The sequence below is a fragment of the Contarinia nasturtii genome, unplaced genomic scaffold (genome assembly GCF_009176525.2).
Source record: "Contarinia nasturtii isolate CC-2019 unplaced genomic scaffold, AAFC_CNas_1.1 Cnas_scaffold_4084, whole genome shotgun sequence".
NCBI lineage: Eukaryota > Metazoa > Arthropoda > Insecta > Diptera > Cecidomyiidae > Contarinia > Contarinia nasturtii.
The window spans coordinates 362522-387574 of NW_022201380.1; the positions used below are offsets into that span (position 1 = coordinate 362522).

At 34.3% G+C, this 25053-nt stretch overlaps 4 protein-coding genes across 4 annotated transcripts in view; 1 reads left to right on the forward strand and 3 right to left on the reverse strand.

Moving 5' to 3' along the window:
- Nucleotides 1–1171, forward strand: part of LOC116350374 (neuronal acetylcholine receptor subunit beta-3-like) — a 7715-nt gene extending 6544 nt beyond the window's left edge. Inside the window, exons 6-8 of the mRNA XM_031782151.1 lie at nucleotides 209–361; nucleotides 525–682; nucleotides 751–1171. Coding sequence (XP_031638011.1) covers nucleotides 209–361; nucleotides 525–682; nucleotides 751–900 — 461 coding nt within the window. The 3' untranslated portion in view covers nucleotides 901–1171. The remainder of the gene's footprint in view (nucleotides 1–208; nucleotides 362–524; nucleotides 683–750) is intronic.
- A 464-nt stretch (nucleotides 1172–1635) lies between these two features.
- On the reverse strand, nucleotides 1636–2355 carry LOC116350302 (zinc finger protein 79-like). Its single transcript, XM_031782057.1, has one exon. It carries the CDS (start codon nucleotides 2353–2355, stop codon nucleotides 1636–1638), a length of 720 nt encoding a protein of 239 aa, XP_031637917.1.
- Nucleotides 2356–10359: 8004 nt separating this feature from the next.
- LOC116350303 (pickpocket protein 28-like) lies at nucleotides 10360–12668 on the reverse strand. The gene is made up of 5 exons (XM_031782058.1): nucleotides 12625–12668; nucleotides 12502–12552; nucleotides 11129–11544; nucleotides 10709–10946; nucleotides 10360–10648 (listed from the first exon to the last, which is right to left on the reverse strand). The coding sequence occupies exons 1-5, from the start codon at nucleotides 12666–12668 to the stop codon at nucleotides 10360–10362; spliced, it is 1038 nt and encodes a 345-aa protein (XP_031637918.1).
- Nucleotides 12669–19813: 7145 nt separating this feature from the next.
- Nucleotides 19814–25053, reverse strand: part of LOC116350304 — a 49094-nt gene continuing 43854 nt past the window's right edge. Inside the window, exons 9-10 of the mRNA XM_031782059.1 lie at nucleotides 20229–20411; nucleotides 19814–19840 (exon numbers count right to left, since the gene is read on the reverse strand). Coding sequence (XP_031637919.1) covers nucleotides 19814–19840; nucleotides 20229–20411 — 210 coding nt within the window. The remainder of the gene's footprint in view (nucleotides 19841–20228; nucleotides 20412–25053) is intronic.

Genomic DNA, 25053 nt, shown 5'->3' on the forward strand with positions numbered 1-25053 from the left:
TATTATTTGGAGAAAAATAAGAGCTACTCTTTCGCCGCAACGATTCATTTGTGATTCTCCAACACGGTTCTATGGACGCCGAATTTATCGGTAGAATTGGAACTTTTATCTTTACTCAAATTATTCCATGTCGATGCAAAGTGATTTCTTTCATAGTTTAATTGAATTGTCAACAATGTTTGCAATCAACTTTTATCAAATATTTTAGCGTTGATGCTACTAAATCTATTATCATTATGGGTGGATACGGAGAATTATCAGCGAATCATTTTATTGGCACTGAGCGTATCGGGACATTGGATTTATATGCAACATTTATACAGTGTTATTCCACACAATGGCGACACCGTACCGGATTTATGTAAGCAACCATTATTTCAATTAAAATGTATAGCTTAAACAATTTGATAATGCTAGTCAATGTGATTAAAATTAATCGGGCCCCAGTTTTCATGCCAATCGTTATAAAGATTCCAAAATATACAATTCAAAACCAAAAATTCGTTGTTTCGTTCCATTTTCAGTGATCTATTTCCGTGATTCTTTGTTGTTATCGCTCATTTTGATAGTAAATACGATCATCGTTCATAGAATGACAGCTGGCTCTAAGCAAACACCAAAATTAATTGAAAGAATTACAACATACATGGATAACAATCGTATTGGTCAACTGTTTCTTACGGTAATGATTTTTTCAAAAATTATCTTGATTGCAGATACTAAATATTCATTTAAATACTCTCCGTAAAGCAATCATCCGAGCAGCTTTATAAAAATGAAGACAGCAAAGTTGAGCCAAAAAGTGCGCGGAAGACCTTTGGAAATATTATCGATCGAATTCTATTTGTATTATTGAGCATTGTTTATGTTATTATGATGTTGGACTTATTGTTAATCTGAAAGTTACCAAGAGCGAACCCAAATGTTGCCTTTGTAATCAAGTATCACAGAGCTAAAATTCAGAAGAAATTCTCCTGGCAATTCTAGTTTCTATTTTTTCACTTAATTCTTTACTTTGAACAATGTAAATACACATTTTGACAGAAGAAAAAATAAAAATACAAAGATTTTATTTTATTCAACAAAAAGATTGTAGGTGTGGAAATTATATGTTGATTGGTGAAAATTTCCGGTAAAGAACCAATAAATGAAGAAAAAATATTTTTTGACACATATATGTTGATTTGAGTAGATTTGATAGTTTCAAGCTCATTATCACTTCTTGAGAAGGTGAACGAACTTCATGTGATGATTGACATTACATCGACGGGTAAAACGTGCATCTCAGTATTTGCATGTAAATGGTTTTTCGCCCAAGTGTTTTGCTTGCATATGTTGTTTCAAATGACTTTTGTTAAAACATTGATGTGGACATAGATAGCATTCGAATCGTCGGCATTTGCATCGATTCTCATGTAATTGTTTTTCATTTTCTTGAGCAAATCGATGACCACATTTCAGGCAGGCAAACGGCAGTTGTTTGACATGAGTTCGCAAATGAAATTTTAGATGCTGGTTGGTTACAAATGCGCTGGTACAAACATGACATGCGAATGGCTTAACGCCACTATGGATTCGCATGTGCTGCTTTAGATTTGACGTGTCCGGAATGGCAGTTTCGCATAGGTAGCATGCTTACTGATGAACTTTGCAGGCGTTTTCATGGTTGATCTTTTCAGTTTCTTCTGTAAATCTACAGCCACACTTCGAGCAACTGAATGGGAATTCAGTGATATGGATTTTCTTGTGTCTAATCAAATTGCCCTTGGTTGTAAAATTCTTGGCACATATTTCACATTCAAAGGGCTTCTCGCCAGTGTCGGTTCTAATGTAAATTGTTACGTTTGGTTTGCGCGATGAAGCATAATCACACAAATGACACTTGTGTTTCTTCCGTTCATTTGCCACTGGTTTCTTCGATACTTTCCCTTTGCGATCTTTTTTTGTGGCTTTGTTCTCCTTTCTATCACTCTTTCGTTTCCGATTTGCTCCCTTGCTGTTCAACTTTGGGCTTGGTCCGCTTGCATTTCCACCAAACGATTCATCTTTATTTGCTTCGGCTTTCGAGAATCCGTCTTCCTCTTTTTCGCATTTCTTCGTCAAGCATTCGTCTTCGCATTTGATTTCCTTCTTCACAGGCTCCATTTCGCTGTCATTTTCGCTCTGTGATTTTATTGCGACTTTTGCTCCAATTGGCGATGCTGGTAATGGATAATGAATCAATTCGATGCCATCCGTGTATTCTTCTTTGACCACAACTTCTTTCTTCACAGTGACCTTTGTAGCTGATAGATTGCATTTACATTTGCGCTTGATCTTTCCACAATACTTTCCTTTACTCTGATACGGATTCATTGCGACTGTATCTATGATAAATCAGACAAAAAGAGAACAATTTCATTCAATAGTACGCGAACACACGGAATGATCGAAGATGAGAAATATTTTCAATACGAGACAGGAAAAAAAACTTGGAAAATCTTATGAATGTCGCTTCAAATATAGGAAAATAACTTTCTATCAGACAATATATTTAGCTGCCGTCATCTGGATATTTCAGCTCATCTGGATGCCGTCAGCAGATGATGCGAAGTGAAAACAATAGAGACGGCCTAAGAAGAAAACAATAACATACAAGTAAGTAGGCTGTTTTACCTTTGCGCTGTCTGTTTGTATATTTGGTTTTTGCTCACATAAATTTGTATTCGACTTTTTGTAGAATATTCTGTATGTTATTGTTTTCTTCTTAGGCCGTCAAGTGATTGTTATAGTAATACCAGTATATAACAAGCTTATATACCTATAACAATCACTTCTATTGTTTTCACTTCGTATCATCTGCTGAAGATATCCAGATGACGACAGCTAAATATATTGTCTGCTTTCTATCTAAAAATCATTGTACAAAATCTACTCTATGAATCACGAGCAATGATCAATAGTTTTTGCGTCAAAAAAGGGTAATATGTTTACTACTTTCAGTGTTTTTTTTTTGCGGTTTGCACTAAATACTTCGAAAACTTACCTTCCAATATTATTTTCTTTGTGCACAGATCAAATCTCAACCATTTCAGTACAAAATGTGTGTCTTTCACCAATGTGCGCAATGATGAATCAGCACAATTCACCGACTCTGTGAAAAATGGCGTGCACAACTAGAAGAGTGTTGATAGTTTCACGAACCGATGTGAAGTTGGAACCCATCTCAATGGTTGACAGATATTCAAATTTGAAAAAGCTGTCAATTTAACAATCTAATCGAAGTTGATTTGTCATTTAATTACCTTGCTTTTTATGGATGTTTACTTTTGGAGATGGAACTACCCTATGTGTGCTCTTTAATTATTTAACATCTCTCAATACTTTCTTTATTTCAAAAGTTAAAGTTTGTGTCACAACAAATACTACACCGTCGTCCAGCGCTAGGCTGTGGATTGGTGAATTTTGTTTGGACTCTTCTATTTACCGTATGTTTCTCAACAGAATCTTTTTTATTTAAGCTCTGAAGCGTTGAAGAATACAATTTTCCTCTGCCAATTTAGATGATTTGCGCGATTACAACATATGTGACCATACTGACTCAATTTGATAACGTAAAATAGGTGATGATGCAGTACAATTTCTTCTTGGCAACTAATTCCGTTATTATCCATATATATTGGAGATTACTTCGTTCAAATTTTCCATTTCCACCTGTTCAAATTCAATATGATGAAAACCATCGAAGGTCATAAATAAATGTGCAGGTGTACGACTCGGGTGACGCAGCTTTTCTCAAGCTAAACTCGAAATTTAATTATTCCTGGATATGAGATAAGCCATTTTTCCACGACAAACAATGGTGAATTCCATAAAAAATCTATCGATTAATTTTATTGTGAATAATTGTGAATTTCCACTTTTGAGTATTTTGTAGCACACAAGCTTTATTAAAATAGAATAATTTTTCACTTTATGATTGCACAATAAATGATTGGATACACCGATTTTATTGCTTTCTCGTCTAGTTTCTACTGTGGTTTTACCAAATGACCGTTTCCAACAATTGTCAGTAGAATTTAAATCATCGTGAACATTGGACCATTTAAATTCAAATCAAAAATGTTTGGTTTCTTTAGAAAAGCCTGTCGTTTAGTTACACAAGCCTTAAGATCAAATCAGACGAAAAGTGTCTCTTTACGTGAAAACAATTTCGTCAACAGTTTGCGACCAATTTACATCATTTCTCGTGTATATGGTATGTTGCCATTTTCCGTCGTTCTTGACGAAAATGGTGAAGTGCAATGTGCTCGGGTTAAAAACTTTGATTTTATTTGGTTTTCGATTTCAATGTGTGTGTATTTATTTGTCATCTTTTCCTATGTTGAAGTAATGTTCACATCCTTCACAAAAACAAAAAGTATTTTTAACTTGAGTGCTAACCTAACTGTAACAATTCAGTTGATTTTGATACCAATATCCATTTCGATGGATATGTACAATCGTCATCGATTGGCTGACATCATGAGTAAATTTACAAAATTCGATAAAGAGGTACTTTTAAAAATTGAGCTGTCATGTAAATAGTGTCATTTACATGCATATTTACCTTTCATTCGAATCAAAAAGATTTCAAAGTACGCCATTTATTTGGACTACGGAAAGAAGCGCCGACAAATGATACGGTGGAGTGTGTTGAGCATAGCCTACGGTACCATCATGCCAATCATTACGTTTTTCCTTTACGAACATAATCGTACACATTTTGCACTACTTGAAATGATCCGCTTTTTTTGTGTATATACGATTATATGCAGCTACGAAGCCATGCGTTGTATAACGTACATAATATTCGTTTTGCTACTTCGTGATCGTTTCACACTTGTGAACACTTTGATTAGGTTTGTAATCGAAAATCAAATTTGTGTAGCGTCTTTCATTCATCACGTTGTCTCCAAACAGGAAGCAGTTGATAGGAAATGCAGTATTAACGGGGCTTACCAATCATAATAAGAGCGAACACATCCGTTTTATCAAATTTATTGGCACACAGCACAGCACATTGACGGACATTATGGACAATCTCAACCATTGCTTTGCAATTCATGTGAGGAACATCATTTATTTAAATATAACTATAACTATCGACTCACTTATTCAACTGTTTTGTTTCAGATCATGTTTTTTGTTGGAATTACATTTGTTTTTTCTGTTATGACACTGTTTTCAGCTTATGAATATGTATTTTTTGGCATTTCAATATTTCGAGACGTGACATGTGTCATGCTGATTACAGTGACATTTTATATGGTATTCACCATATTGGTCATTCACAGCGGGAGTTCAATATCATCAAAGGTAATTTTTTACCACTCTACAGTAACAGCTGTTATAATTACTTTCATTGGGGAATGGCAAGAAAGAATGGCTGTTATAAATGACTTTTATTCCGTAGGGAAAGAAGACTTCTGAATTGCTGGACAGTATCACCAATTCTTGTAATGATCGAGACGTTAGTTTTTTGGTGAGATGTTACCGCTTCTTCTTTATACTAGTTCATTTATTCGGTACTTCATTTTCTATTCAAATAGTTGAGTAATGTTTCTCAACAAATACAACAACAACATCCCGTTGCCGCCTGTGCTATTTTTCAATTCAATTGGACTTTATTGTACAACGTATGTTTTTTTACAGCAAAATAATTTATTGCACAAAATTTAAAAAGAAGCGTTTTGTCTTCTTTATGAAGTTTTCACTTTGATCAACGATTCATCTTTGCCTAGATATATGCTTTGCATAAAAAGAGGCAGCATAACAATATCTGCATTCGACTACACAGCACTGACGCTCGAAGGTGTCCTTATGCAGATATTTTTATGCAAAGCATACAGGGTGGTGCATATAATAGGGCCACTCTTAGGGGATGAACATGTTGAAAAACCTTTCGGAGGTAAAAATAGAAAATTTCTATCTAACGGTGAGTAGAATTTCGAAGAAATTAGAAATTTTTTAAGACCTCTGCACCCCTTAAGGACCACCCAAGGTATATATTTGGGTAGGGATGAATCGTTGCTATTGATCCATTGAGTCGATAGATCAAATGAGACAAAAAACAATCCATGAAATGACTAGTTCAATTCTTTGTTCTTCCAATTCATAGATAATTGGCGCTGTCACCATCTATTTGACCATTTTGATTCAGTTTGATAAAGTAAAATAAGCGATGAAGCCCGATTCCTTCTCGGCGGTGAATTCAATGGAATTGAAGCACGTTGTTTGAAATTTTAAATTGGTTTCATGTATGCACAGATGTTGTTTTTATGTAAGCGGAATCAACACACAATGTCATTCATTTCTTTCATGACGAAGACGTGATTTTGGAGGTGAGATCTTTGCAGTAATTAGAATTGTCTTAGAAGTTGCCATCAAGAATCGAGAAATCTTACATAATATTTCTGATCCAAAATAGTTGTCCCATTTGTCTGAACAAATACAACACCGCTATCCCGTTGCTACCTGTGGCCTATTCACTTTCGATTGGGCCCTATCGTACCGAAATTATGCCCAAACTGTCACACAGCACACAAATGACAACTAACCTCAATATGAACAAAAATTGACATAAAACTCAATTTATCCGAAGTCTCAACCGTTTTGAGATAAATTTTAGTATGCATTTTTTCCGCTCAAATGCCAAAGTGATATATGTTAAGCACTTAAATATTTGAGCGGAAAAAATCTGAACTAAAATTTATCCCAAAAACGGTTGAGACTTCGGATAAATTGAGTTTTATGTCAATTTTTGTTCATATTGAGGTTAGTTGTGATTTGTGTGTGTTAGCGCCACGACGGAATTCAATGTAATCTTAGTGTACTAAGTTGCCGCCAAATAGTGAAAAGACTTTTGCTCAGTTGCAACCAACAGACTAGAACTCCATAGTTGTCCGTAGTGGCGCTAGCAGTGCTACAGTTTTGCATTTTATACAGTCTCTTATGGAGCATAATTTCTGTGTGGGCCCTATTGTATAACGTAAGTTCATCGACTTCAAATTAAAACATCTTTGAAAACACATTTTTTTCATCCAATAAAGATGTTGGGCGCGATCAGCACTTATGTAATGATATTAATTCAAAATGATGAAAACCATCGTTTCGTGAAAAATGTGCAGGTCGGATGACGCAGCTTTTCTCAGCCCAAACTCCAATTTTATTATTCATAGCTATGAAATGATCCATTTTTCAACGAAAAACAATGGTGAATTCCATATAAAATCGATCGATCAATTTTATTGTGAATAATTGTGAATTTCCAATTTTGAGTATTTTGTAGCACACAAGCTTTATTAAAATGGAATAATTTTTCACTTTATGATTGCACAATAAATGATTGGATACACCGATATTACAACGTTGTCGATTTTATTGCTTTCTCGTCTAGTTTCTAGTGTTTGTTTACCAAATAACAGTGTCCAACAATTGTCAGTAGAATTTGAATCATCGTGAACATTGGACCATTTAAATTCAAATCAGAAATGTTTGGTTTCTTCAGAAAAGCCTGTCGTTTATTGACACAAGCCTTAAGATCAAATCAGACAAAAAGTGTCTCTTTACGAGAAAACAATTTCGTCAACATTTTGCGTCCAATTTATTTCATTTTGCGTATATTTGGTATGCTACCATTTTCAGTCGTTCTTGGTGAAAATGGCGAAGTGCAAGGTGCTCGAGTTAAAATCTTTGATTTTGTATGGTTTTCGATTTCAATATGTATGCATTTATATGTACTTTTGTTGAACGTTGTCAAAATTTCCTTTCCCTTGGGCAAAAGTCAAAGGATTTTTTATTTGATTAGTAACTTAAACATGACACTTCAATTAATCCTAATGCCCGTGACCATTTTGATGGATATGTACAATCAACATCGACTAGTTGACATTTTGGAAAAATTCAACAATTTTGATAAAAAGGTATTTGTTTTTCGCATTGGACACTATTGATTTTGATACAATCTAATTTAATAAAATACAGATAGCAACGTATGGCGTTCATTTGAATTACGAAAGAAAGCGTCAAAAGATTTTGGTGTGGTATTTGTTGAGCATAGTTTATGGCTTGATGATGTCAGTCGGTATATTTTTCGTTTACGAAAAGAATCGTAGACATTTTCCACCGAGTGAAATGATCCGTTTTTTTGCGATATTACCAATCTTGAGAGAATTTGAAATTTTGCGGTGTTTTTCGTACGTTATAGTCATTTTACTGCTTCGTGATCGCTTCACATCACTTAACATATTGATAAGGTTTGTACTATTTGTTTGGTGTAGATTCTTTTATTGAGCATGTTGTCTGTAAACAGGAAGCACCTACTGGCCAATACAATATCAGTGTGGTCAATCAGCCGTAATAAGAGCGAAATCATTGATTTCATCAATTTTGTGGGCACACAGCACAGCGCATTGACGGGAATTATGGAAAATCTCAACCGTTGTTTTGCAATTCATGTTGTGTTTAGGCGCAATTTCATTCGGTGTTAAAATATCACTGAAAGATGTTACTTCGTTTCAGATCATGTTTTATATTGGATTTACATTTCTTCGATGGGCTGCGACATTACTAGCAATTTATCAATATTTGCTGCAACCAAATCAGAAATATAGTGAACATTTGTATGGCATGATCATTCTATCGACATCAAATATGCCATTCATATTGGCAGTCATTTATAGTGGGAGTCTAATAAAATCAACGGTACATTTTTATAATTCCATTTGAAATAATTTCATTGGGAACACGAAGGATAATAAGATAATTTCTTTTCGGTTTTTTATTCCGCAGGGCAAAAATATTTCCAACCTATTGGACAATGCAAATAAATTTTTCGTCGATCGAGACGTGATTGTTAAGGTGCGTTTTTATATGCGCTTTTCCTTGGTCATTTATTCAGTACTTCATTTTCTATTTAAATAGTTGAGTCATGTTTCTCAACAAATACAACTACGACATCCCGTTGCTACCTGTGGCCTATTCAAATTCAATTACACTCTGTTGTATAACGTATGTTTTTTCAATAAAACAATTTATTGCTCATTAATTCATTTTTTACCAATCCACAGATAATTTGCGCGATGACTATTTATATTACAATTTTTATTCAAATCGACTACGCAAAATGAGGTGACACTGAACCTTGAGGTGACACCCTTTGAAGCACTGTATAACAATAATTACTTTTTTATTTTAATAAAACATTGAAATTGAGCATTTCAAATGCCATGAGTCACGATACTTTTTATGATATTTTCGATTATGGTAATTCACAACGAAAGTAGAATATAAAGCAAAGAAAATGCCATTTTATGATACAATCGAAATCATTTTGGTCAGCAACAGAAATACAATTCAATACCTGTAAACTTTCCGTGGTGTCAATAATATTTTGAATTGGAAATCGAAAGATTGGAAACCGACGAAGCGACATGACTAATACATCAGAGTATACTAACTTCCATTCTGTGTGTCCGTATGTACACAGAAAACCGGAGTCAGTTTGCTCCTGTGTATTAGTGCAAAGTTTGCAGCAAACATACTGCATCTAAACTCTACCGACAACACATTTTTTTATGCCAAAAACACTTTTATCAACATGTTAGCACAATTCTCTTTATTTGTGGTGAAAAACCAAAATATTTTATAAAAATGTGTAAAAAGCTCATTCACACCATTTTATTGCATTGCGTGCAGTCATACGTCCTTAGCAGGGGTTCGAGGGGTCCGATTACTCCCCCTGACGAAGTGTTACCCTACGAAGTGAAGACCTTTTTTGCTCAACAACTTTAGAAATGGAAGAAAATCTTTGGAATTTCTAGGGTTTTTCGCGATAAATTCTTCCGATTTGCCAAAGATTTTCGCCAAAAAAGTGAAGAGCAAAAAAAAAACGAAAAAATCGGCTGGATCAGCAACTCTAGAAGCTATTCCCATATGGCTTATTTGCGGAGTAATTTTGTCGATGGCGGGGATAGCATGCAAACTCTGTGTGTATAAGTGTAACAGCATTCTTTGCTGTTCATAGATTTATTTTGTTCAAACGAACATCTTAGTAGCCGTGACACACAGCTAAGTTGCTAATCATCTGCGTAAGAATGATACACATAGAAGTGCTGTTACGCTCGTACACATCTCCGCCGAACTGAGCACATTCCCGCCATCGACAAAATTACTCCACAAATGAATTATATGGCTTGTGAGTTTTTGCGACTTTGTAGAACACTCAATGAATGATGGTGAAACGATGAGCACAAAAATCTATGTATATTCTGTTGATTAGTTGAACTTGTTGAACGAAGCATCGTTTTTGGCGCTAGCGAATGCACAAGTTTTTTAAAATTACATATAGTTAAATACAGCTCGATCACTATATGTGGCATATTGCCTAAGAGTTGGTCGTTTGAATGAAATCACCACATTATCATTTCTCGAACGCCGAGGGCTCCAAAACCATCGGAAGGTTGCAAAGTAAATCATTTCCACGATGCTTAGCAGCGATATGCCCAAAAATAGCCCAAGCAATCCTCCACAATATCCTATAATTCCCATAAAAGTGTAGGATTCAGAGCGTAGTAGGGTAACAACTTGATACTCAACAAAAGATATGGATACAAGTGACACTTGGATGCTGTGGAATAATTCGAAAGCAATTTTCAAACACTTCAAAATAAAAATTGATTTTCCTTACTCGGACAAATTTGATAGCCACTTGAGAGAATCCAATGCCTTCATTGACCGATCAAATGTGGTGCGATCGATTTCGGCGGTGTATTTTATGAAATAATCGCAAGCTGGTAAGCAATTGCAAATATCACGAAATATTCGAATGTTATCATTGTTTGAATCACCTTCTTCAAACAATTTCATTTCGGCATTTTGATAGCACTCAATTTTCGCTGCTCCACAGATTCTTGTGTTTTCATACCCTAAATAAATGAATTGGGAGTTTGAATATTGCAATTAAATGTCATGTGTTTCATAATCGTACTTGGCATCGAAAATTTTACGCATCCGCACATGATTCGAGTGTAATTGATCAGACACTCTTCTGGAAATGAATTTTGAAGTGAATGAAGAGCAAAAAATGAAGAGTCAAAAAAGTGTTCACCTTCGCAATTGTTTTGCGTATAGAATTGAAAGAAATGCAATCGACGTTCAGAGTTGAAAAAACATTTCCTTTCACTCGGTGAATAGCGGCGTAGTTCATTTGATGTGGTATACATTTTCGGTTTCATCAAGAGATATACATTTTCGGATGGTAAAATTTGAAAATTACGGGTCATTGATCTTGGTATTTCACCTGGCATAGTCAAGGATATGTCAAAACCTTGAACGACTCCAGCGCACAAGTAGTTGAAATCGTCGACAGAAAGTTGCATCGATATAAATAATGATGCTCTCTCTTCATCGGCACTGAATAAGCGAAACGGATACTGGTCTGATAATCCTTTTTTGTATCCACCTTCCACACTCCAATGTGATATATTTTTATTGGTATTTACAGTCATCAATTGAGGAGCCGTGCTAAAAAAACGGACATGGTAAAAGAAAAGACTTAGAAGCTTGTGAGAAGAGACTTAGAAGCTTACTTTTCAGTGTACATTTCATGCGAATTCAAACCTTGAAAACAAAGTTGAAAAAATTTAATTGTTTTAAAACTTATTTTAAAATTATTTTAAAAACCGTTAAATTGAAAACAAAGTCCATCTTCAGTAACAACTGTAGCCATAATCTCATTACAGGGACACCAATCCGTACGCCATAGACACTTGTATACAGTGGAATTCAGATCTGGTGCAATGTCTTCAATAATCTCATAAATTGAACCATTGGCGAATTTTCTGTGTGTAAATGGCTTTAGAATTTCTCCACTTGGACATATATTCAGCAATGCCTCCAATCGCATTAGCCTAGGCTAATCAAAATCGTAAATATGATAAAATGCAATTGGATTCCGTGCATCACAGAATAAGGTTCATACTCAATGTCTGATAATATCTCTGGTGTTTTTCTATAACTCTCGTACGAATCAATTTTCCCTTGAGGTGTAATTCAATTTTCCCTTGAGGAATTTTGTCCGTGGGCAGATGGTCACTGTAGGAAATGGAATATCTGAAATGAATTTATCGCTTTCTGCGTTGGTCACAGTTACTGGATTATGGCGCCAATGTATCCAGACATTTCGAATCGAGATACTACACAGGAAAAGTGATAAAATGACAGCAACAGTCCACCAAAATCTATTTAAAAGTGATTTTATGGGTAAAATAATTCGTGTCGAAACTTATGAAAATTATAGAATATGAAGACCAATAATGTGCGAGAGCGAGATAAATTTCTCAGGATGATTTCAATTTTTTTCGGAAAATTCCTAGCAAATCGGAAGATTTTTTTCTAAATTTCGAAAAACCCAAGCAAATTCGAATAATTTGGAAATATTACTGATACTCCCCCTCGTATATTACTGATGAAGACTTATACCTTTCGCACCAATGTCGATTTCTTTCGGCAATATATCGAACCCCGTGAATACTGTTATTACAGAATATATACACCATGAATTCTAAATATCCTTAATATAAATAATATTAATATATTAGATACCTGCTGTTATTGCAGAATTCGATTAAATGTTTACGCATCTTCATTTTTTCAAATATTTATTAATATTTTTGACAGTTATTCAAGTAAATTTATGTGAAAAAAGTTATTTAAAAAAGATTTCGGCGCAGAGCGTTTGATATGGGTGCTATTATCCAGGAAAGCTTTAAATATACTAATTGAAATACCAAAATGTCGACATCTAATTACCTTGATTATTTTTCAATTGAAAAGCTCTTGCATGACTTCATCATGCAATTGCTTGAAACCATAAATATTGTAAGAGAATGAAATACAAATTGGTGAGTGGATTGTAATATTTTCCACAGTTTATGGTTGAAATAAAATTGAATTGAACCTTGCCCAATGTTCAATTCAATTAGCCTAATTGAAAATGTGAAACAACACCATATATAACATAAGTGGCTTTAACGAATTCCAATTTCAATCACAATCAAAAATTTGAAAATTTCGAAAGCGAACACCTTTTTGACTCTTCATTTTTTTCCCGTTGTTCATAAACTTACAATCTCCGCCCCCCTCTCACTTATTTCTCTTCATTCATTTCCACTTCATCCCTCGAGTATAACGAGCAGACCATGTACTGAGCATGGATAAATATCCGAGATCTTTTCTGAGAATCGGATATTTAACGCAGCAGTCCATGCATTATTACTCTTTCTGAACGAAGTGTGTGTCAGCCTCAAATTGGCTTGTGTATCTAGGGAGAGACACCAAGAATAAATTCCGAATTCACTATATAAATTACTAATCCAGCTATTCCACTAATCCAAAAGCACAAATGTGAAATCGAAACTATTTTTCCTATTCCATGCACTGTTTCTGCTATTCCGCACTATTCCACTAATCCATCAATAAACGTCAAAAGAAATGTCAAATGGATTTGGAATGAAATAATTTTTGCTATTCCATGCACTGTTTCGCTATTCCACGTGAATCTATGCACATGAGTTGCTATTTCATTGCAATTTCTCGAATCTTCACACTAAAAGTCTAACCCTATTCCACGTGTCTGCCCCCTAGTTGTGTATCTTAAATAAATTCCATTTGAAGGGGTAATAACGCACAGATCGACGTTCAAAAACACACACTCACATAAACGAAGAAAACCATAGTGTATGGTCTGATTACGGGTAATATGACCCGATAGATTGGATGGTAAATCTGTTAATAGTTGGTCGTTTGAACGGAATAACAACATTATTCTTTTTCGAACGCCAAAAGCTCCAAAACAATCGAATTGTTGCAAAGTAAACGAATTCCACGATGCTCAGCAACGACATCCCCAAAAATAGTCCAAGCAAACCCCCACCAATTGCTATAATGTCCGTAAAAGTGTAGGATTCAGAGCGTACTAGGGTAGAAACTTGATAATCAACAAAAAATATGTTTAAAAGTGACACCTGGGCGCTGTAAAATAATTGAAAAATCTATTGTCCAGTTCAAAAGGTTAGTATCGTTTTCATTACTTGGTTGAATTTGGTAGCCAGCTAAGGGAATGCACTGCCTGCATTGACCGGTCAAATTTGGTGCGATCGATTTCGGCGGCGTATTTTATGAAATAATCGCAAGCTGGTAAGCAGTTGCAGCTATCACGAAATTGTTTAATGGAGTCATTTTTCGAATCATCTTCTTCAAACAATTTCATTTCGGCATTTTGATAGCACTCAACTTTCGCTGCTCCACAGATTATTGTGTGTTCATCTCCTAAAGAAATGAATGGGGAGTTTAGCCATTGAAAGTAAATTTCAAGTGTTTCATAATCGTACTTGGCATCGAAAATTTTACGCATCCGCACATCGTTCGAGTAAAATTAATTACACACTCTTCTTTGCAATTATTTTGGGTATAGAATTGAAAGAAATGCAATCGACGTTCAGAATTGAAAAAGCATTTCCTTTCACTCGGTGAATACCGGCGTAGTCCCTTTGATGTGGTATACATTTTCGGTTTGATCAATATATCCGTTCTTTCCGAAGATAAAATTTGAAAGTTACGAGTCATTGCTTTTGGTATTTCACCTGGCATAGTCAAGGATACGTCAAAACCTTGGACGACTCCAGCGCACAAATAGTTGAAATCGTCTGAATAAAATTGCATCGATATAAATAATGCTGCTCTTCCTTCGTTTGCCGCAAAGACACGAAACGGATAGTGATTTTGAAAGGGATTTTTATTTGAATACAATCCTTTTTTGTATGCATCTTCTATACTCCATTGTGACACATTTCGATTGGAATTCACTGTCATCAATTCAGGGGCCATGCTTCAGCATGGTACAATTCATGGAAAGAACAGAAAGAGACAAAAAACAGAGGGCGATTGTAAAAAGAGACTTAGAATAGAAGATCGATCAAGCTTACTTTTCGGTGTACATTTCATGTGAGTTGAATCCGTTGAATTGAAAACAAAGTCCATCCTCTGTGATAACAGAGGTCATGTATTCATAACATGGAAACTGTCTTGAATGAAACTCACAATGAAACAGTGTCGAATTCATATCTGGTGCCATGTCATCAATGATTTTATAAATTGAACTATTTGCATATTGTCTGTGCGTAAAAGGCTTAAGAAAATCTCGCCGTGGACAAATATTGAGCAATGCATCTAATCGCATTAGCCTAGAAAATATTTAAAAAATAATTTATTTTTCGTATTACGGTAAAAATGTGCATACTCAATGTCTGATAAAATTTCTGGTGTTTTTCTATAACTCTCGTACGAATCATTGGTGAAATTCAATTTTCCCTTGAGGAATTTTGTCCGCGGGCAAATGGTCACGCACGGAAATGGAATATCTGAAATGAATTTGTCGCTTTCTGCGTTGGTCACAGTGACTAGATTATGGCGCCATTGTGTCCAGACATTTCGGATCGAGATACTGCACAGGAAAAGTGATAGAATGACAGCGACAGTCCACCATAATCTATTCAAAAGTGATTTTATGGGTAAAATCATTCAGGTCGATTAGAAACTTATGAAAATTATAGAATATGAAGCTTCATAAGTCTAGACTTATACCTTTCGCTCCAATGTCGATCTCTTTCGGCAATATATCGAACCCCGTGAATACTGTTATTACAGAATATACACACCATGAATTCTAAATATCCTTAATTTAAATAATATTAATATATTAGATACCTGCTGTTATTGCAGAATTCGGTTAAATGTTTACGCATCTTCATTTTTTCAAATATTTATTGATATTTTTAACAGTTATTCAAGTAAATTTATGTGAAAAAATTATTTAAAAAAGATTTCAGCGCAAAGCGTTTGATATGGGTGCTATTTTCCATAAAACTTCTAGAAACACTAATCGAAAAGCGTGGCCATTTTTTTGATTTTTTTTTCATTATCAAATTGCATCAAATCATAAAACTTTGTAAGAGAAACGGAAATTATGATCAAAATAGTTTTAACAGTTTATGGATGAAATAAATTTTAATTGAACCTCGTCCAATTTAATTAGTCTAATTGAATAGGTGAAGCAAAGCCTTACAATGTAGTTAGACGTTATGTCAGTTTCAAAAAGTTTTTAAAATATCCAATTAATTTTGAAATCATTCGGAATCATTAAGATTCGGTTGAAGATTAAAAACACTCGGAAAAAAATACGGGGGAGAATTTGATTCGAAAATCCCTAGCAAATCGAAAGAACCTAGGGACCTCAAGAAAATTTTTGAGGTTTCAAAATTTTTTTAGGGTTCCAAAAAATGTTTTAGGAGGGTAGTCCGAACCCTCGTCAGCACCCATTACCAAGATACTGCTATTGCGGGGTTTCATTGTATTAACAGGCACACAGGCTCCCTATGCTAAACCATTGTAATGATATTTTAGGGACAGCATATAGCCCCAGGTGGCGTACAGTCAACTTTTTCTTTATTTGGTACTTGTTTTAGCTAAATGCGTGCAAACAATATTCAAATGAACGACTTTATCAACGGCTTTCAAACATTAATACCAGCCTTACAGCATAGAAAAGAAGTTTTAGCACAGGTGCCATTTATTGTTTGGTTTATGCATGCACTAATGCATATGGCGCCTGTGTTAAGACTTTTTTTCTATGCTGTAAGGCTGGTATTAATGTTTGAAAGCCGTTGATAAAGTCGTTCATTTGAATATTGTTCTCTATGAAGTTTTGTTGAAATCCAACCATGCCAGGTTATCGAATTGAACCAATATTGTCATATAGATGGTGATCGCGCCAATTATCTATGAGAATGATACACAATTATTTTGTGCGCATTAAATTGTTTTGTCAAACATACATTGTACAATAAATTCCAATCGAAATGAAAAAGACCACAGGTGGCAACGGGATGTTGTTGTTGTATCTGTTGAGAAACAAGGCTCAACTATTTGAAAAAAAGAAGAGATGATGAATAAAATGAAGAGGGAAATGCGCATTTGGGCTCACTTTAATGGTCATGTCTTGATCAGCGCAGGAATTAATAGCAGTGTCCAATAATTCAGAATTCTGTATTGCCTATAGAATTAAAGTCATTGAAAAGCATCGAAATTGAACACACAAGTGCATGGGATATAATGATCGTATTGCTAATAACAACTAATGATGTTAGAATTCCAAAACTCTACCTTTGCTTTTGCTGAACTGCTGCCATGAATGATCAGTATGGTAAATGTCATATAATATGTCACCACAATCATCATTGTAAATAAAACGTCACCGGAACTTTCATTGTATTTAAAAAAATATGGATAAATGGTATTGAGTGCTATAACACAATAAGCAAATGTGAATCCAATATAAAACATGATCTGAAACGAAACGACTTTCACTTATAAATTATATTTTAATAAAACAAATTGTACGCATAGCGACCTGAATTGCAAAACAATGATTGATGTTTTCCATAATTCCCGTCAATGCGCTGTGTTGTGTGCCCACAAAATTGATGAAATCAATGATTTCGCTCTTATTACGGCTGACTGACCCCATTGATATTTTATTTCCCAAGATGTGCTTCCTACTTGGAGACAACAAGTTCAATGATTCTACTATACCAAACAAGTAACCCGATTTTAAATTAATACAAACCTTATCAGAGTATTTAGCGAAACATCGAAGCGATCACGAAGTTGTAAAACGACAATAACGTACGCTGTACAACGTAGGATTTCACACGAGTTTGACAATGGTAATATAACAAAAAAGCGGATCATTTCAATCGGTGGTAATTGTGTGCGATTCACTTCGTAGCAAAAAAATTCACAAATTGGCATCAACACGCCAAAAGCAATGCCCATAAAACACCACATTAAAATCGGTCGACGCTTTTTGCCGTAGTCCAAATGAACGCCATACGTTGCCATCTGTGTTTTATTATCAAATTTGAACTAACTCAATGCATTTGTGACACTACAGTTACCTTTTTATCGATGCTGATGATTTTTTTCACAATTTCAATCCATCGATGTCGATTGTACATATCGATCAAAATGTTAATTGGTATTAAAATTAACTCAAGCGTTATGGTTACGTTATAACTGAAATAGGAAATATTTGGCATTTTTCTGAAGCTCGGGAACATTTTCTCAATGTAGAAAATCGTCACCAATAAATATACAGAAATTGATAGGGCAAACCAAATTGAATCAAAGATTTTAACTCGAGCACACTGAACTTCACCATTTTGAATCACCACAGAAAATGGATATACACCATATGAACGAGAAATAATGTAAATCGGTCGCAAAATGTCGATGAAGTTACTTTTTGGTGCAGGAACACTCATATTGATATTGACAGAGTGCCCGATTTGAATTACTCGTTTGGTTTTTCGATTCGGATTGAACATTTTTGATTGGAAATGGAATCGGATTGGCGTCAAGAATGATTCAAATTCAAATAAACAATATAAGCTACGACGATGGACTTAAAAACATTTCATTATTGTGATTTCATTTCAATTAGACTGATTAAATTGAACAATTAATTCACATTTATTTCACCCATAAACTGTAGAAAATATTACAATCAACTCTTAATATCTATTTCATTCTCTTAAAATGTGATATGCATTTTTGAAATTGCGTGATACAAAAACTTTACAATCTATTTTAAATTCAATGCAGATAGACTATATTTTTTGGAGAAGTGTGACAGGAAAATTCAAGATTTGGGAAAAATGGCTTTTTATGTTTTCGGATAAATACTAAGCCTATAGGTGCGAAGAGGGGTTTTGTGTGTCTTAACCACCTAAGTCAAACAAGCGCCCTCAAGCAAATTATACATTTTCGAGGCTTTCTCTCATCTGAACTTTTCAAATTTTTTGATTTGCTAGCGTTTTTACGGGAAAGTGATGACCTTTTTTGCTTTTTACCTTTTTCGGTACTTTGAGATGAAAATTCTTTTGATTTGCTAAGGTTTTTAGTGATCAACCCATCTCCCTCCTTAATAAGGAGTCCTTATGATACATACACGTCCTGCAACAGAAGTCTTCGCACCTATGAACTAAAAACCAGCTTTTACCCCGTAACTACTTTGCGACCGAAACTAGTATGCGAGTTCAAATTTCTACAGGGGGTAATTTTCAAAGCTCCATCTTAACTACTAGAACTACTATTTGTTAATAACTAGTGTAAATTTCTGAACCAAAAAAACCTCAGAGGTAAAAACTAAAATATACTGGGATAAAAGTGAACAAGAACAACATTCCCTCATGTCAGGTTATCAAACTGGATCAATATGGTCACATAGATGGTGATACTGCTAATCATCTATTAATGAGACGAATGAAATTAAATCATGCACAATAATTGATTGAAAACAAATGATCGGCTGAGAATAAAAGTGACTTTAAGTTTTGTTAAACCGTCTCCATCTTATGTAAATCCTATACAAATTATGCTAGGGGGTAGACACGTGGAAGCAAAACTCACAGAAATCACAGAAATCACAAAAATCATTAAAATCATTAAAATCACAGAAATCGCAGAATTCAATTTTTGTGATTTCTTTGATTTCTGTCAAATGTTGTGTATATTGTACCTCACACACACTATGTGTACGACTTCTACTATAGGCGCACACTACCACAGTGAAATTAGCTTTGTATATAAGTGTATTTTATGTCCAATATTGAGGTTTGGAATCCAGAAATCACCGAAATCGCAAGAATTAAAGATTTCATAGAAATCAAATAATTCACACTGGATTCATAGGTGTCTGCCCCTAGAAATTATGAGACACTTTTAAGATTTTTTCTGCTTAAAGTCTCTTTTATTACCAGCCGTACAAATATACATTGTACAACAAAGTCCAATCAAAATTAAATAGTCCGCAAGTTGCAACGGGATGTCTTTGTTGTATTTGTTGAGAAACAAGACCCAACTATTTGGAGCAAAAATGAAAGAATTGAATGAAAATCAATTTAAAAAAAATTATGAACGACTGTAGGTAGTGTAAAAATCTCACCAAAAGGGCCACTTCACGGTCGCTACAACAATTGATTGTATCTATCATTAATTTAGAAATGTTTTTTCCCTAAAAAGTCATAAAATGAACGCAATAGCTGAGCAATTCGATAATACACAGACTGGTTTCAATTCCAGAAACATACCTTTGCTTTTATGGAACTACCGCCGTAAATTACGAGTATGGTGTATGTCATATAAAATGTCGATACAATTGCCATACTACGTAAATTTTCTTTGAATATTCCATCTTCTTTTAGAAAATATCGATACATTGATAGAAATGTTATAATCCAATGTACAAATGTGAATCCGACACATAACATGATCTGCAAAAAAATAGCTAATAAGTTAAGTATTTCTAAACAAAATTGTGCATTGCAACCTGAATCGCAAAACAACGATTCAGCTTAACCATAATTCCTGTTAATGCATTGTGCTGTGTGCCAATAAATTTGATAAAATCAATGATTTCGCGCTTATGATTGAATGACGCCGTTGCATTTCGCGGCAGGTGCTTCCTATTTGGAGAGAACACGTTTAATAAAAGAATCTTCATCAAACGAATAGTTCAAACCTTATCAAGGTGTTTAATAGATCGTGAAGCGATGTGAAGCGATCGCGAAGTAGAAAAATGAGTATGATATACGTTAGACTACGTATAAATTGAAACGAACATACAAACGTATATACACCAAAAAATTTGAACATTTCAGACACTGAAAAATGCTTCCGATTTCTTTCGTAAAAGAAAAATAAAGTGATTGGCATTATCAAGCCACAAGCCATACTAAGCAAATACCAAATCAAAATCTGTCGACGTTTTTTCCCGTAGTCACAATGAATGCCATATGTTGCAATCTGAGTTTTATGAAAAAGATTCAATTGAAATTAAACATCATCATTCCTCAATTTGTGGGGCAAGTACCTTCTTATCAAAACTGACGAATCCTTTCCCGATGTCAATCAATTGATGACGGTTGAACATATCGAAGATAATCGATATTGGTATTGAAATTATCTGTAATGTTACATCACTTTTAAAACAAAACTGAAAAGCACTGTGTACATTTCGAAAATACGAGGATGTTTTGTTAACGTAGACAAAAGCTACAATGGAATGCACGCAGATTGAAATAGCAAACCAAATCAAATCAAAGATTTTAACTCGAGCACACTGAACTTCAACATTTTTGTCGACAGTAATAGAGAAGGGCAAAAGGCCATATATACGCAAAATGAAATAGATTGGTTTCAAACTGGCGATGAAATTCATTTTAGGCGATGAAACATTTTCATTCGGATTGATATTGATGGAGTGTACGATAGGAATTACTCTGTTGGTTTTTCGATTTGGGTTGGACATTTTTGAAATGAAATGGAATCGGTTTGGTGACGAGAATGATTCAAATTGTACTAATCAATGTAATCGATGGCAATGGGTTTAAAAACATTTCATTATTGTCTTTTATCACATTTCGCTGTTCATTTTCAATTAGACTAATTAAATTTTGCTCTTTTTCTCAAAAACGAAAAATTTGTATGGGAGGTACCCCTAATTTTGATTGAAATTTCTTCAAACTTTCAGAATGTCAATTTTTTGTATAAAAAATAGTCTGTGTAAAGTTTCACGTCATTAAGGTTGCATAAAAGCATGGCTCTCATACAAAAAATTCAATTTTTCGCGATTTTTTCAAAGAAACTCTGTTAAAACTTGATTGTATCTCAAAATTAATGTCGGATTCGGGTTTCTCGTGCCAAAAAAAACCCCAATACACATTTCAAACTTGAATTTACGTCTCTGGGGAAAGATTTATCAAGTTAACAAATTTTCGCATACCATACACCTTATGGGTACACCATCATGGTGTCACCAAGGATCAGTGATGTGTAAAGATACTATCTAAAGTTTAGATAATTATCTGTTATAACAGATAAGATATTTTAAAAGTTTTAAAATTCTATCTAGATAAGATAAAATATCTCGTTATCTTTATCTTATCTTGCAGTATCTTCTTGTTTTTTCATACAAAAATAGCAAAAATTGCGTTTAGATAAGATAAGATATTTTGGTAAAGTATCTGGAAAAAGTCAGATAATTTTCAAAAGTATCTTAAAAACCTCAGATAAAGTATCTTTGCCCATCACTGCCAAGGATACACCGATGCACGAATATCGCTGAAAAACAGTACCAGCCTATTCCTCGCAACCCCCAATCACCTGTAAAATCAGATTTGGATTTGATTTTCTCTAAGAAGAGTTATCGTGCTAACAAATTACCTTTTGATTTTTTGCGTACACCATACAGGGTACAGTGTACCACATCCCCACTTTAACATGGCCAAATAACCGTTGCTCTGTGATTTTCTATACCCAAAACGTATAGAAAAACGATTTTTAGCGATTTCAAAATTTCGGGGTGATTGCAATACTTTACTGCACACAGTGTGAAAAGTAAAACAATGTCTTACATCCTATTTCTTATATCTTTTACTGTAAATTTGAATTCACGAGGAAACTGAATCTGACATAAGTTTTGCGATACAAATAATTTTCATCGAAAACAGCTGATTTTTGAGGGGCGTTAATTTTTCGACCGATTCCAATACTTTACCCTACAAAATCAGCGTGTGCGGAAAAGTAAAATAAATTCTTGCAACATGCAAACGAGCTGGTACTGCCTTGTGACACGAACATAACTTTATGGCATAATAACTGATTCGTAACGGAAAATTTCTGCAGGTAATAAGCGAAATAATTGCTTTTCATGCTGTTATTTTCCAAGCGTAATGCGCATTGCGCATATTTTTTTTTAGTCAAAGTCAGAACATTCCCTATCGCGGACGTATTTTGTTTGAAAAGCAAAGAAAATGGAAAATTCCAGTCAAAATACCACCGTTGCACCGAAAGATGCTGACCAGAAATCAGTTCCATCGTCAAAAATGAGTTTTATCAACAGTTTACGGCCAATTTATTTCTTTTCGCGTGCATTCTCTCTATTGCCATTCTCAATTGTTGTAGACGAAAATGGTGAAGTGAAACGAGCTCGCATTAAATTGTTCGATGTGATATGGTTCATCATTTCAATTTGTGTGCAAATATGGTTTACATTTTGTTTTATTCAAAATATGAAGCTTTTGACTAACTCACATATATCAAGAATTTTGGATATTGGCGATAAACTAAATGTGTGTCTTCAGTTGATCTTGGCACCAATAATGACCATTTTCGATATTTACAACCGACAGAAATTCATTGAGATTGTGCAAAACTTAACCACCTTCGATAAAAAGGTAAGCAGCCTGACTTTAATCAATGGTTTTTATTCACGTTAATTCAATTCTTCTCTTGATCAAAGATCGCAATGTATGGCGTTCGCTTGAACTATGAGAAAAAGCGTCGAAATGTGTTATTTTGGTATTCGTTGGCCTTTGTATTCAGCGTCATTTTACCAATCACGTCATATATCCTTTTCAAATTTCATCACGACACTTTTCAACCACTTGAAGTGATAAGTCACTTTGGTGTCTTTATACTTGTAAATGGCATAAAGGCCATGTTACACACAACATACATTGTGCTTCTTTTTCTCGTGCGTGATCGATTCGATCTTTTAAACTCATTGCTGAGGTTTGTTATGTCAAATTGAAAGGATCCATGAGGAGATTCTAATGATTTATACCTTTATCTAGGAAAAATTTCATGAAAAGTGAACTATCAGTGGTGAAAATCAATCATGACAAGACCAGAGTCATTGATTTCATAAAGTTTATTGGAACACAGCACCGCATTCTAACGGGAACCATGAAAAGGATTAACTATTGCTTCTCAATTCAAGTTTGTATTCGTTGCCATTTATCGTAACCTTTAAAAATGCATGAATTTTATTAATGCATCGAATTCGTTTTAGATTATGCTCTACATTGGATTTACATTCGTTTATTGCGTTCTAACATTTCTTTCGATTTATCGCTATTTGATTAAACACAATGACATATTTGAGGGAATAACATTTTATCACGCTTTCGTGTTGATATTTTATATGGCATTCACCATAATGCTGATTTACAGCGGAAGTCTCATAAAATCTAGGGTACATTTCAATCAATTTTCTTTGTAAAACCGAACTCGATGGCTATTTATATAAAAACGTTCACACTAACTATTTTGCAGGGAAAAAAGACTTCTGACATTTTATACCAAGTTGTCAACTCTTGCTTCGATGCAGACATAGTTTTGGAGGTAAATTTCCCTTCACACTTTATTGCTTACAGTTTATTAAATCCCTTTTTTATGGTGTTTGGTTTGGAATAGCTAATTTGCGTATCGCGACAAATACAAAATCACCATCCGGTGGCTACATGTGGATTGTTCATTTTCGATTGGACTCTTTTATACAACGTTTGTGACTGTTTATTTTTTTTAAAGAAAATTACTTTGCGTATTGAGGACATTTTTGTCTATTTTGTAGATGATTGCTGCCATCACAACCTATTTGACCATATTGATTCAATTTGATAACATGAAATGAAACGTTATGATCGTTAAATAGAGATATTTTCGTTCCTATCATAGCCATGATGTTACAAAATTGACCAATGATGAAGGACGAAGGAGAGAGAATCAATTAAATCATCACTTTTAATCAATAACTTGAGTTGGCACTTGAGTTGAAGTTGTAAAATGTTTTCGTGCACCTTTAATTTGATTGTGCTTGTACAGGGTCTTTTTTAATTTTCATTGCTTTATTGTATACTAAAAGTTTTAGTATAGTTTTTAGTCTAAAACACATTTGGAAAATACGCGGGTAAATAAATGTTTAACATTAGCATGCACAAAAAGTAACAACGCATTATCTGTGACTGGTTGAGAATTAATGTGGAAATTACTTTGAGTCAAAAACTGATCGTTTTCACTTCCAACGCTTGTTGGATTTCCGTAGAAACCCTTAGCAAATCGAAATAAATTTCC